At 65.6% G+C, this 13,044-nt stretch overlaps 3 protein-coding genes across 3 annotated transcripts; 1 reads left to right on the forward strand and 2 right to left on the reverse strand.

Annotated features, from left to right (window-relative positions):
* Positions 1-2: 2 nt before the first annotated feature.
* CHLRE_06g263300v5 (uncharacterized protein) lies at positions 3-3,085 on the reverse strand. The gene is made up of 7 exons (XM_043062827.1): positions 2,930-3,085; positions 2,777-2,836; positions 2,570-2,665; positions 2,348-2,428; positions 1,999-2,093; positions 1,331-1,523; positions 3-968 (listed from the first exon to the last, which is right to left on the reverse strand). The coding sequence occupies exons 1-7, from the start codon at positions 2,957-2,959 to the stop codon at positions 819-821; spliced, it is 705 nt and encodes a 234-aa protein (XP_042923533.1). The 5' UTR covers positions 2,960-3,085; the 3' UTR covers positions 3-818.
* Positions 3,086-3,201: 116 nt separating this feature from the next.
* On the reverse strand, positions 3,202-10,412 carry CHLRE_06g263357v5 (uncharacterized protein). Its single transcript, XM_043062828.1, has 10 exons — positions 10,336-10,412; positions 9,426-10,066; positions 8,323-9,102; positions 7,609-7,977; positions 6,372-7,463; positions 5,715-5,875; positions 5,205-5,279; positions 4,697-4,809; positions 4,355-4,412; positions 3,202-4,064 (listed from the first exon to the last, which is right to left on the reverse strand). The coding sequence occupies exons 2-10, from the start codon at positions 9,961-9,963 to the stop codon at positions 3,921-3,923; spliced, it is 3,330 nt and encodes a 1,109-aa protein (XP_042923534.1). The 5' UTR covers positions 9,964-10,066; positions 10,336-10,412; the 3' UTR covers positions 3,202-3,920.
* A 370-nt stretch (positions 10,413-10,782) lies between these two features.
* On the forward strand, positions 10,783-13,002 carry CHLRE_06g263400v5 (uncharacterized protein). The gene is made up of 5 exons (XM_001696517.2): positions 10,783-10,904; positions 10,983-11,028; positions 11,135-11,189; positions 11,319-11,465; positions 11,852-13,002. The coding sequence occupies exons 1-5, from the start codon at positions 10,808-10,810 to the stop codon at positions 11,906-11,908; spliced, it is 402 nt and encodes a 133-aa protein (XP_001696569.1). The 5' UTR covers positions 10,783-10,807; the 3' UTR covers positions 11,909-13,002.
* The last annotated feature ends 42 nt before the right edge of the window (positions 13,003-13,044 follow it).

Below are 13,044 nucleotides of genomic sequence, written 5' to 3' on the forward strand. Positions count from 1 at the left end.
GCGTGTCAGGGCGATTACACGATTGAAGTGTCGCCGGCCGAGGCAAGAAGCTTGCAATTTGTATCGGCAAGATTTTGCCCGTGCACAATTATGTTATGGCAAGATGGAACGCATTGCGGTATCGCATGAGAGCTGTAGGGAAAACTCGTGTTCACAAAACAAACGTGCGCTACAAGAAACACGGCAAACCCAGCGCGTCCTCGCAGCAATCCCGTAGCTAAATATTAGCACGAGCGCGCGCACCATACCATTCGCCGGCACACCGCAATGGGCCTCAATACACCATGTCACGCCACAAACCACGTCCTCGACGCCCGGCCACCGACGCAAACCAACATCATCCCCATAGAGCAGCATGTGGTTGGCAATTGAGACCCTCCTAGCCGGGCTCGTGGCCTTCTGTCATTGAGCGTCCCTCGCCTGCTACACGCAACATGTCCCGGGACGTCCAGGCGGGCCAAACGGCTGCAGCTGTTCCTGCCACTCCTCAGGCCCGCGCATCCACGCCGCCCAGTCGCCCGCCGGTGTGTCACTCGCGACAAGGAATCGATGGCTGGAACCGCGACCCGCCACACAACACGAGCACCAGACCTCAAGCCCGCACACAGCAAAACCACACGCAAACACACATGAAACAAGGACGCCACCTGAGTGTTACAGCCAGCGCCGACGCTGGCTGGCCGCAGCCCAGCCCAGGCCCCTCCGCCACATCATCCACAATCCTGCCTCCCTCCTCTCGCATACAAGCCCTAGCGCTCTAGCGTGCCGACGCCCTTTTGCCACACCTTACAACGCCGCACGGCGCCTAACGACGCCTTCTACGCCGACTTGGCCTTGGCAGCGGCCACGGGCTTGGGGTAGGCGGGCAGCAGCAGGTAGCAGTTCATGGCCGACGCCACCACGCCCAGCAGGCCCACCGTGCGCGGCTTGAGCGGCAGCAGCTGCAGCAGGCCCGCCGCCAGAGCTGCCTGCCAGGTGTGGGGGAGAGGGAGAGGGGCGGGGTGCAAGTCGGGGTGATGCGAGAGAGCCGAGTGCCGGGTTGGGACTGGAGCGCTGGCTGGCTGGCTGACTCGCCGTGCGTCTTGGCCACCCCCATCTGTATCCTGCACCGGCCCGGCCCGCATTCCACCACGCGCAGCAGACGACGGACGACCTGCCTCGCCCGCGGCCTGCCACCGAACCTGCTTCCTGCGTGCTGCCTTTCTGCCTCCCTTCCTGCCCCATTCCACAACCCGCCCCACCTACCCGCACCTACAACCCGCCCCACCCAACCTCCACCACAGCCCCACTGCCCACATGCTGGAGCCCCACCGCCCACCCACCCACCCACCTGGAACAGTCCGTGGATGAGCACAAACAGGTGCTGGTTGATCTGCTTCTTCACCTCCTCCACCCGCCGCGCGTAGTCCTCCTCGCTCTCGCCCTCCTTGCGCACCACGCTCTTGGCCGCAATCTGGTAGCTCTCCGTGGCAACCGTGCACACGCTGCCCAGCGCCCAAGACCACAGCGACAGCTTCTGGTACCTGAGCAGGCAGGGGGCGGGTCGGGGAGGCAAGATGGAGGCGGGGTGAGGCCAAGCGGGGTGGGGGCGCGGGAGGAAGGCACGGGCGCGGCTGGCGATCGCGGCGTGAGGGCGCTGCAACACCTAGGGGCGTGCTGGGATGGCGGGTGGTGGAAAGCTGCGGCATGAGTAGAGGCTGGGGCGTTGTGTGCACACGGCGTCACGGTCGGACTTGTCTCCTGGTGCTGATCAAACGCAAGGCACACGGGGGCTGGGCGGGACCTTGTACCACCGTACACAAACGCACGGCGCACAGGGCTCGGTGCCGCATGACCCACATCAGCGATGCTAGGGTGCAGCTGAGGTGGCAGTCGCGCACACCGAAGCGGGAGACCGCCCGCACCGCGAAAGCCTCTACCCACCCCCTGCCCCTGCCCCTCCCCTCTGCTCCCCGGTGCCATCCCCCCCCTTGCCGGCAGGTCAGCTATTGCTCTCACCTCTCGCCGACCTTCTTGTCTGTGATGAGGCCGATCTGGTGCGCCCACACCACGTGATCGGCACCGAAGTACACGGCCATGAGCACCGCCTTGACCTGCGGCGGGTCCAGGTGGCGGGGACGCCATGTAATGCAACGCGCTCACAGGTGAGGGATGAGGTGTGGGAGGGGGGGCCGTGTGGGTGCTGAGGCCGCGAGGGAGAGTGGAGAAGCATTGCCGACGGGTTGCCGCGCTTGGCCCTTCGTGCCCCGGCCCCGCCCACCCCAAACCGTGACGACGGGCCCTGTAGCCCTCCCTGGCATTCTATCTCGGAAGCACCGCACGAACGCCTCTTTCTTCACGCTCCCACCTTGTTGACGGCCTCCAGCAACATGGGCTGCTTGCCGGTGAAGCCCGGCGTGATCAGCAGCGGCGTCATGAGCTCCAGTGGCTGGAGTCAGGCGCACAAATGTCAGGTGAGTGCATCATTTGGGACTTCAAGACAGTCATAGGCTTTGGGACTGCAGATCAAGGAGGGGTGGCGAGCTGCAGCAGCCAAGGCATGGCGCGAGCAACGCCCGCGTGCACGCACCCGCATGACACGGAAGACCTTCCGGGCGGCGGTCACAGACGCTTGGATCTTCTTGATGTTGCCGGGCTCGCCGGCGGAAATGAAGAGGCAGGCATACTGCGAGCGCATACAACCGCGTCAGCAGCGCCTTAGGTGCAGTGCCGAGAGAATCGGGCGCATCCTCAAGCTGTCCGCGCGGGTTCCAGCTGCCAGACCAGTCCGGCCTACCTGTATGAGCGCGGTAAGCTTGTCCTTTCCATCTGCCTTGTCGCAGAAGCCCTTGATGACCTGCGCGACGTGTCAGCGGGTGCCAGGGAGTTGCGCCTTTGCCGCCGCGCGCGCGAGGAAGCGCGGCAGACTTGCGTCCTTGCAGGAACTCACGCTCAGATGCTCAGCATATGTTGGTGACATCTTTAATATGCTTTCTAGTAACAAAATCAGCGCTTTGCGTGAAGCCTAAGCGACCAGGCCGTTCCGGGACAAGGTTTACTGCGTCAGCGTTCACCGACGGTGTCTAATTGTGCAAGTACGTATGTGTTATTGTCTAAATTGCCTGCGTTTACAACGACTGGGCGCCAGTTACCCAGGCACGATGACATCGGTTGTGCCGTGTCAGCGGTCAGCGCGCCATCGCGTTCAAAGACCCTTGCGCGCCCGCGACTTCTTTACAGCTACCAATTCTGGGGCAATGCACCCTTCACGATGTGCCCAGCGCGAAGAGCTCCTCAAACCCTAACGCAGTGGCGTGCACGCGGGCATCGAGACAGCCGCAGCACACAACCGATACGTGCCCCTCTGCGCTTTCCAATCATTGCACAACATAGGACTATTGAATTCGCTCACGGTCCCTTAAGACTCGACTACGTTGCGTGACTCGGCCTCGGCCTTCCAACTTCCCGACACCACGCGCAACACCCCAACCTCATGACAACCGCCAACAGGCCCAGACCAGCGCGTTCAGCATCCACTGTGGACCGCAGATTGTGCCTACGGTACTGGCGGCCGTAGCCGTGACGGTGGCGGTGTGACCGTGGCGCTATGGTATGGCCGCGCCGCCGCAGTCACTGCACTGAGACCTACTAAGCCGGCGTGAAGGCGCCCTTGAAGCACGTCAATGCGGGTCGCCAGCGCTTCCTTGGGCCCTGGCGTCCTGCCCGCCCTTCCGCCCACACCCTTCGCAAGCCACGCCACATACGCTGGTCCGCTTAATGAATGTTTGGGCTAGGATGCACTGTAGGCCTCAACCTCAAACTCTTTCGTCCCCCCTCCTCGCCGCCACAGCCGGTCGACCAAACTTGCGGGGCGAGTGGACTGCGCTGCGCGCCTAGACCGGCTCTGGGGTCCAACAACCAATTCGCCTCATGTTGTCCCGCTAGCTCCGCGCGGGCAGCGGCGCTTTGCGGCCGACGAAGAACTGCTCAGTGATGACGCCGGTGGACGCCACACGCACCCACTGCCGACAGCGAATGACCTCGCCGGCCTCGCCACCGGGGACCACCGCCGGCTCGGCCGTCACCTGAAGCAGCGGGGCACAGGGGCGTGCAGGGGCGAGAAGTCAGGCCAGGCCACGGGCGGGCAGGGGAGCTTAGAGGGAAAGCCATGGGGAGTCAGCAACATATCAGCCACCATGTGGCACGCGCACAGTGACACACATGCGCTACGGTACGGACGTACGCACTGGGACGTACGGTGCTAAGACACATACACACACACACACACACACACACACACACACACACACACACACACACACACACACACACACACACAGGCCAAACACATACACACACGCGCGCACACGCGCACCTCCATGAGTTCGTAGCCTGTGTGGTTGATTGTGCCCATCAGGTCCAGGCTGTCGCAGCTGCGGGGCATGTGTGCGTGTTTGTGAGTTGGGGGGAGGAGGGGGCTGTGTCAGTCCGAGATTTGTTGGGCCGGGTGGCTTGGTCGCGCCTGGCAACTCGCTGATGCGCCTCTGTTGTGACCTATACGGTAATACACACATGCGTCCCTGCACACAACGCACGTGAACCGCGGTGTGCCGCGCGCTCCGGGCCCGTGGACGTGCTAGGGTGTAACGGACTGCAGGCTGCAGGCTCGCAGGTCTTCTGCTGCTGTACCAGGCTGCACCAGGCGGGTGTTACTTACACTAGCAGCACTTGGCCGCGGTCGGTGAAGTACATGCGCGTCACGGAGCGGCCCGGCCGCACGTCCCGCCGCATGTGGGTGGTGTGCGTGGAGCCGTCCTTGGGGTAGCGCTCCTGAGGGGTGAGGGCGGGCGGCGGCACAGGCACAAGGGGGGGGCACAATTGGGGGGGGCACACGCGGGCGGCGGCACACGCACAAGTGGGGGGCACAGGCGGGCGGCGGCCACGCGCGGGAGGCAGCCCAGGCACAAGTGGGGGGGCACAGGCGGCGGCACAGACAGCAAAGTCACAGGCGGGCGGCGCGGGCAAGCGGTGTACCGTACTGTAAGAGGGCCGCGGCCTCCAGGCCTCCAACACCTCCATTGCGCTTCTCCACCCCACATCGGCACATCTCCGTGCCACATGGCTGGAGCCCAGCAGTGCCACAGGCCCCGGGCGCATGGCCGAGCTCCTGGCCGGGCCGCATCTGCAGGCGCACGCCGCCACATGCCGCACCAGCCCGCTCTCACCTCGTGTGTCATGCGCATGCCCAGTCCCAGGTTGATTCGCGCCTTGACGATGAGGACCGCCGCGTCCTCGCGCAGCTGTGCGTGTGCATGGGAAGTCAGAGGTAAGAGGAGAAAAACACAGAGCACAAACAGGCACAGGAGAAGGGGAGACGTGTTGACAGTAGTTGTAACGCAGCAGCTGTAGGTGGCTTTGCGGTGTGGCCAGCACCTGACACTGACGCGGTAGCGACCCAACACGACCGCCCGCTGGGTCCGCCCCAATCTCCCATCCGGGCTCCACTCAACACGCTCGCGCCTGCACACCAGCCCAAACAATTAAGCCCATGGTACTAATATCGCCGCCACCAGCCCCCACACTCATCCACACCCACACTCATCCACACCCACACTCATCCACACCCACACTCATCCACACCCACACCCATCCACACCCACTCACACCCACACCCATCCACACCAGCCCCCACACCCACTCACACCCCCGCACCAGCCCCCCCTAACCTCGCTCACCAGTATGCCCTTGATGCTCTCGTGCGCGCTCCTCGCCAGGCGGTTCACTCCCAGCGCCACGTCTATGGGCATGGGCGACCCGGCCGACAGCTCGGGTATCTTGGCCCAGTAGCCCGCCACACCCGTCACGGCAGGCACCGGCAGCCAGCGTGTGGCGGGGTCTGTGGCGGTGGGGCCGCCGGGAAAGAGGTGGGGAGAGGGATGGAGAGGGCAAGGTATTGGAGGGCGGGTTGTGCCAGCGCGAATGTGGATGGTGGGTTGGTGACCGCCGTGTTGTACAAGCGACCCAGAATGGGCGGGCGTTTGCAAGGCTACGCGGGACACGGACAGCGCAACGCGGAGTGTGTAACACACGAGCCCGGCGCGCTCCTGAGCTGCAGTGGCGCGCCACACAGGCGGGCGCCTGCACACAGCCCCGCAGCGAGGCTGCCTAACCTGTGCACCCAGCTCAAGGCCCCACGCACCGGCCCGCCCCACACACCCGCCCCCAACCCCAACCCCCCGCACACACACACACACACACACACACACACACACACACACACACACACACACGCAGACTCGGCAACCGGCGTAGGTATTTGTCCGTAACTGCGCACGCGTGTTTGACGGCTTTGTTCCGTTTGTTTTGTGTTTAACACACGCAGACGCACGTACCCAGGTTAGGGACGGGCGGGTACGGCACCCACACGGGCCGCTCGGGCGCCGGGCCGCCCAGCACCAACACAGGGGAGGCGCAGGGCGTCACCGTGCGCCGTGGCGTGGCGGCGGCGCCGCCATGCTCGGACACCAGGCCGGGGCTGGCGGCGGCCAGTGTACGCGGAAGCAGCGGAGGCTCCGCCCCCGTCACGTGCTGGGATGCAGTGGTTGCATGGGCGGCGTCTGCCGCAGCTGAGGGCACGATGGCGGCGCTCCCTGACGAGGGCGGCGTGGTGGAATGGGTGCGGTGCGGTGCCGCCAGGACGGGTGTGCTGAAGTGCCCGGTCACCGCGTTGGCGCCCGAGTTGGCGTCGTAGTCATTGGTGGCCCCGGCGTAGGCGGCGGCCGGCTGGAAGTGCGACAGCTGGTGCTGCTGCTGGGGTTGTTGGGGTTGTTGGGACTGTTGGGGCTGCTCGCCTTTGTCATGGTGATGGTGGTGGTGGTGATGGTGGTGGTGATGGTGGGGAGCGTCGGGAGCTGCTGCCGAGTCCGTGGGCGTGAGCGGCATGGGACGCGGCTGCTGCGGCGGCGGCCGAGGCGGCGTCTGCGGTGCAGCAGCCGGCGGCGCCCCGCCCAGGACTGCTGCTGGTGTTGTGCCGGCGGTGCCTGGTGAAGCCGCCTGCTGCTGCTGCTGCTGTTGCTGCTGCTTGGTGACGGGCGGCAGCTCAGGTGACTTAGAAAGCGCCGCCGCGATTGCATCTGCAGTATCCACACCGCCGGGTGGTGGCTGCTGCTGCTGCTGCTGCTCCTGCTGCTGCTGCTGCTGCTGCTGCTGCTGCTGCTGCTGTAGCAGGCTTCGGTTAGCCGCGGCCACCGCCGCCGCCAGCGCACCCGCCGCGCCGCGAGGAACCGACGGCGCGTCGATGACGCCAATGCTGCCGTCCCCGTCGCTGCCCATGCCCATGCCTGATGTCGTTCCTCCTGCTCCTGCTGCTCCTGCTGCTCCTCCTGCTCCTCCTCCTCCTCCGAAGCCGCTCACGATGGACCAGCTGGAGGCCACACTGCGCGCGTCGTGGAAGTCGTCCTCATCCGCGGTGGCGGCGCCGCTCCCTGGGGAAGGAGTGGAAGAGGGATGGATGAGACAAATGGGAAGGGCGGAATGTGAGGACTAAACCGGTGCCTTAGTAGCTGTCCGGCGACAGGAGCTACAGCTGGGGCAAGCAGTCGCACGCGCTCCAAGGCTCACGGCACCTACCAGTGGAATGGCTGGCGCTGACCTGGCCCTCCGGCTGGTTGCGGCCCGCCCCCCCTGCCCCCGGCGTCGCCCCAGGCCGCGACCCACGCCAATGCCGCCACCCGGCACTCCCGCGACCGCCACCGCCATCGTCCAGGCTGCCTCGGCCGAAGGAATGGCCGCTGATGTCACGAAGTGTTCCGTTGCCGGCGCCGCCCCAAGCAGCAGTGGTACCGGCGGCGGAGGGCGCCGCGGTGGGGTCCGGCAGTAGGGCGCCGGCGGTGGTGCGGGCGGTGCTACTGCCGATGGTGGCTGCGGTGGAGCTGTAGCCGCCGCCGGCGGCGGTGGTGCTGGTGATGTCGGCGTGAGCACCTCCACGTGGAAAGGGGTCTGCACAGTGGGTACCGGTAGCCAGGGAGTTGCAAGTGCGTGGCGCGGCGTCAATCGCGCTTGGCGTGGCAGGGGCGTTGCCGGTGTTGTGCTGCGGAACCCTCTCAGTGAGATGGCTAGCTGGTTGGTGAGCGAACCCAATAAGCAACACCGCACTGTATCTTATATGCCTCAGCGCTGTGTGTGCTACTCTACGAGCTGTGCGTGTGGCGCGAGCGCAGGTCACTTGGCGTTAAGCGAGTTAACCTGCAAGACGGCTGCATCCCTAACACCGAGCACGGCTTTAGAGTCCACGTCCTCCCCCACCCGCCACCTTCCCCGTCCCCGCCCCCCAACAACGCTCACCGTCCCGCAGCTGCCCCCACTGGGCTGGCGTGCTCAGGTAGCCGGTGTGGTGATCCTTGTGGTTGTGCTTGTTGTCATCCGACGATGAGACATCCGATGACGGCTGCTGCCGCGGCGCCTCCGGCGCAGCCGGCACCACCGTCAGTGGCGGCCGCGCCGCCAGCGGAGCGTGGGAGCGGCTGTAGCCTTCAGGCGTTGGCGTGCGCCCGGCGGCGGTAAAAATGGATCCATCAGTTGCAGCCGTGCTGTCGAACTCCCGTTCATGCAGCGATTGCGAAACCGCGAAGGCGGCGGCGCTGCTGGCCGCAGGCAGGTTGGTGGCCGCGGAGGCGCCGGCGGCGGGCGCCGCGACGGCGGTGGACACCGGAGGTGTGCCGGGCGGCGGCGGAGGCTGGTTGGTGCCGGTGGCTGTAGCGGCGCCGATGTGGGGCTGGACACGGTTGCTGGCGCTGCTGCTGCTGCGACTGCTGCTCCCGCTGCTTCCGCTGCTAGAGCTTCTGGTGCCGCTTGACCCCGTGTGGGTGCTGCTACTGCTGGCGCTGCTGGCGCCGCCGTTCGGGCTGGCGCGGCCGGCGCGGTTGGTAACGCCTGGCGCCGCTGTGGCGGCAGCGGCGGTGGTGGTGGCGGATGCTTGTGCGGACGCGCCGCCAGCGGTGGCAGCCTGTGGCTGGGTGTGGCGGGTGGCGCGTGGTCTTGTTGCTGCCGCCGTGCCGCCGGCTGGCGCGGGCGCCTCCTGCACCACCTCCCCGGGCAACAAGGCAACGCCGTGCAGGGGTGGATCTGTGGGTGGAGAAGGCAGAGCCGTGCGCGGGCAGGCGACAGACGGGGCAGTGGGCGGGGTTTGCCATCTTGAGGAGGCCGGGGTGCAGGGCGGTGGTGGGAGAGGGGAGCGGCCAGGCACGGCCCTGGAGTGGGTCCGGCGAGGCAGCGGCTGTCGGGCTGCGTGGCGTGCCTCAGACCTCAAGCATGGATGCCAAGCCCTCGACTTCTAGCAGACGGGCCGGACTAACCACCGCCCTACCGCTCGGCCCCTTCGTCAACGTCACCCGCACCCTTCCACCCACCACTTCACCCCATGACGACCCCACCAGCGCCGCCCCTACCTGACGTGCGGATGTCGGATGAGCAAGTGGCCGCCCGCACGAACTTGTCCCACGCCCGCCGCAGTCGGCCCGGCCGCTTGCGGCCGGGCGGCCGCGGCGGCTGCCCTCCCCGCAGCACCGCCAATGCTGGCGCCGCCCCCGCTCCTGCCTCACGAGTGGAGAGGCCAACACCCTGGCCGGCGCCAAAGCCGGCGCCGCCTGCTGCTGCTGGCTCTGCCACGGCCGGGCTGCAGCTGCCGGCAGTCGCAGGGGGCTTAGACAGCGGGGCTGCTGCATCCGTTCTGGCCTCTGATACCGGGCCCGCTCCTGCCAGGGTCCCCGCCGCGGTCTCCTCCGGAATAGCGCTGGCATGCTGCGGCGCCGTCGCGCCAAGCACTGCCGCCGCCGCATGAGGACTGACCCCATCACCTCCAGGTGCTGAAGGAGGTGGGGCGCGGTTCACGCTCGCGGTGCGGTGGACGCCGCCGCCCGCACCCGCCGCTCCCACAGCGCTGCCGCTGTCGCCGCATCGCATGGCGCCCTGTGGCGCTGCCTCCATTCGGTCGCTACGCGGGGCAAGGCGCAGGTGAAGGCGTGCGATGCCGTCGAGTCCTCTGCCGCGTGTGTGGCGGTGCAGGGCTTGAATAGATGCTACACCTGGACTGGGGGCTCGGCGCAAGGGTGGCAGGGGTTTTCCTTCAATGCGGCTGCGGTGTGAAGTGAAAGAAGCAGAGCCGCGCTGGAGAAAAAGAACTCGGGCGCTCGAGAGCTGGCGGCGCCCGACAGTGAAGCTGTACTGCAATGACAGCTCTTTTGTGTGCCGTCGAACGAGTGGCCACAAGGCGGGAGCGAAGCACGCGGCCGCACTGGAGCTCAAGGAAAATTGTGCGGCAGGGACCCGCGGGCCGGTCCTCTCTGGCCTCGAGCTCACCTTGGGAGACCACCGTGGCGAAGAAGTCCAGGTCTTGTGGCTTGGATCCTTCCGCCTGGTGCGTGCAAGCTAGTAATATAATAATACAGCAGCAAAGGTTGCAAATTGCATACCGAGAGCTGGGGACCTGGGGTGCCAGCCGACCTCGATACCTCGGCGTGTCCTTTGACCACCGCCCCTCAGGCCGGGCCGCCAGCGCGACCGACATCGCACAGGCAACGCCCATCAACGCTGCTTGAGGCCGTCGCGTCAAGGTGTAAAACGTTCGTACCGCTTCCCAATGCGCCAAGGTTTCGGCGGGATCCGGCTTCCACTCTTCTCCTGCGGGGCGAAGCCGGACGGGGTGATGGCACGGGAGCGTGCGGTAGACACTAACTCCCGCCCCCACTAGATTGGGGCCCCGGCGCCCGATGCATGCCTGGAACTCCCTCCCCACACCAGGTAAAAGCCATGCTCACATAGCGTCACGACGATGTCGTCTGATTCCGACGACAAGAAACCAGCCAAGGAGAAAACCATCGTAGAGCCATTCCACGTCGTGGCCGCCGGAAGCGGAATAATCTGTGCAGGTAAGAGCCATGTCAGCAAAATATTACTTGCAAACATTACCGCGGCGATCTTATGGCGCGTGCGCGTGGCGCATGCAGTCGCGCTGCTTACGGGGACACTCACCTACCGGGCCGGCACCAAGGAGTAAGTTCGACATGTAAAAGGGTCTGCGATCGGGATCGGGGCGACGTCATCGGTGCTGGAACTTGCTTCCGAGTACCCATCAACATCTCTTTTGTGTCGCTCGCAGCCTTGTGGACGACGGCATCAACCCCAGCACCCGCCTTCGTGTCATTCCACTTGCGGTAAGTTCGCATCAAGTCGCTGAGTTAGGGGCTCGTGCTAGCGTCATGCACGTCGCCGCACGTCGCGTGCCTGGGCATGGCAAGAACCCGAGACCCTCCCACCGTCATTGCGCCTTCTGTGCTGCGCAGGCCCGCACGCTCGCGCTCAGCACCGTTCTTACTGGTTTGCTCGGCGTCGGTGGCTTCTACATCCTAAAAGAGCAGGGCTTCTTTCGCACAGACCAGGCGGAGCTACCGTCAGCCAAAGAGGCGGCGCGCATGCTGCGCGACCCCAGGGTGCGTGCGTGTGCGTGGCGCGTGAGCCTACACGCAGGCATGCGTGATGGAGACACGGACGGGCGCGAGAGGGGTGGGCATGCACGGAAGCTTGGGTGGTGGTAACTTGCTGGAAGCACGATGTGTAAGGAGATTTTCTAGGGATGCGAGCAGCCCACTGCACCGATCATGGCACCAATCTCAGTTTTTTGTCGTTGGGAGTAGTGAGGATTTGGTGAGGCTGTAGGACGGTCTCTTAGGGTGGGTGCTCGTTGCAGGGATCAGGGGTGTCACTACCACACCCGCACGCAGCGCCACTGTCCAGCCATTGTCGTAACCCCAGGCAAACTGCTTTCCCTTGCTCTCCCTTCCTCTTCGCCCACCCCCGCTCTTACGAACCGCGACAGGCATATGTTCGGCAGATGCTAAAGGGCGAGCGTGGCGACGGCGAGTCGGCTGCGTGAGGGCGCCCCTTAAAGGGTCGGCCCAGAGGCATCAGAACATCAGCGGTGGCAGCAGCGACAGCGCGTGCCCAGTGGGTAGAGGCGGTGCACACCGCACTGCCCGCCGGCCGGCCCCCGCAGCACAGTGCAGCGGCTGCTGGGCAATGGCGGAGGGAGGCCGCCTATCTAGCTAGGTACCTAGCTTCCGCCAGCTAGCTACCTGCTGAACGCAGCAACGGTGGGTGCTGTGCGGATTGGGCACGCCCCCGCATGGGCATCGCACCACACTGCGCGTGCGGGCGGCGCCGCACGTGCTGCGAGCTTGGGTTAGGCGCCTGCGGGCTCAAGCGCCGTGTAGGTGCCGGGCATGTGGAAGGGGCCGGCATGGGCTGCTGATGGCTGGGCTACTGTGCTTGCCTGTGAGGCAGTGCCTGCATGGGCGCACCGGGTGTCGGACACCGTGTGGGGCTGACAAACGGGCGGTCCCAACGGTTTGGGGCCCCGATGCGAGCAGCCAGGCGGCTGCTGTATCCATGCAGCGCCGGCCGGCCGCCTGTGCTGTTGCCACCGAGAGGTGAGGGCCAGGCGGGTGTATAAGAAGCTTCTGAGTGTGTTCAGACCTGCAAGGTAGGCTGCTCTACGCTGTGGGATCGCAAGTGTTTAGGCAGCGGCAAGGCGGAGCGAGGGGTCGTGTCATTCGCTGGGGGCTGTTGTGCGCTGATAGTCGGGCTTCCTTGGATGGCGGCCGCTGCGTGCGCAATGTGCTGACAGTATGCATGCTGCCAAACGAGCCTTCGTGCGGACGGTGTGGCGTCGACAGTTGTGGGTTCTACGTGCGCGCGCGTATGGCGCCAAAAAGGGCACGGCTGTAGCGCCTCGTTACGGGCCAGCACTGACTTGTTTGGTTGTTGCAGGCACTATATGTCCAGGCATCCAGGCTTATGTACATGACGGAACGGTTCGGCTGGTTGTCGAGCATGGGGAAGCGTTGGGCCCGGCACGGCCTGGACGAAGGGACGGGGGAGCGAATGAAGGGCCAAACGGCGAGTTGTGCGGGGTCGACCGTCCGGCGTCGCGACCCATCTGGCCGCGCTTTGCTCAACCTATTCATATTGCAGGATACAACTGCACGCGACCTGCGCCACTGAATTCAGCTG

Source organism: Chlamydomonas reinhardtii, chromosome 6 (assembly GCF_000002595.2).
Source record: "Chlamydomonas reinhardtii strain CC-503 cw92 mt+ chromosome 6, whole genome shotgun sequence".
NCBI classification, from domain to species: domain Eukaryota; kingdom Viridiplantae; phylum Chlorophyta; class Chlorophyceae; order Chlamydomonadales; family Chlamydomonadaceae; genus Chlamydomonas; species Chlamydomonas reinhardtii.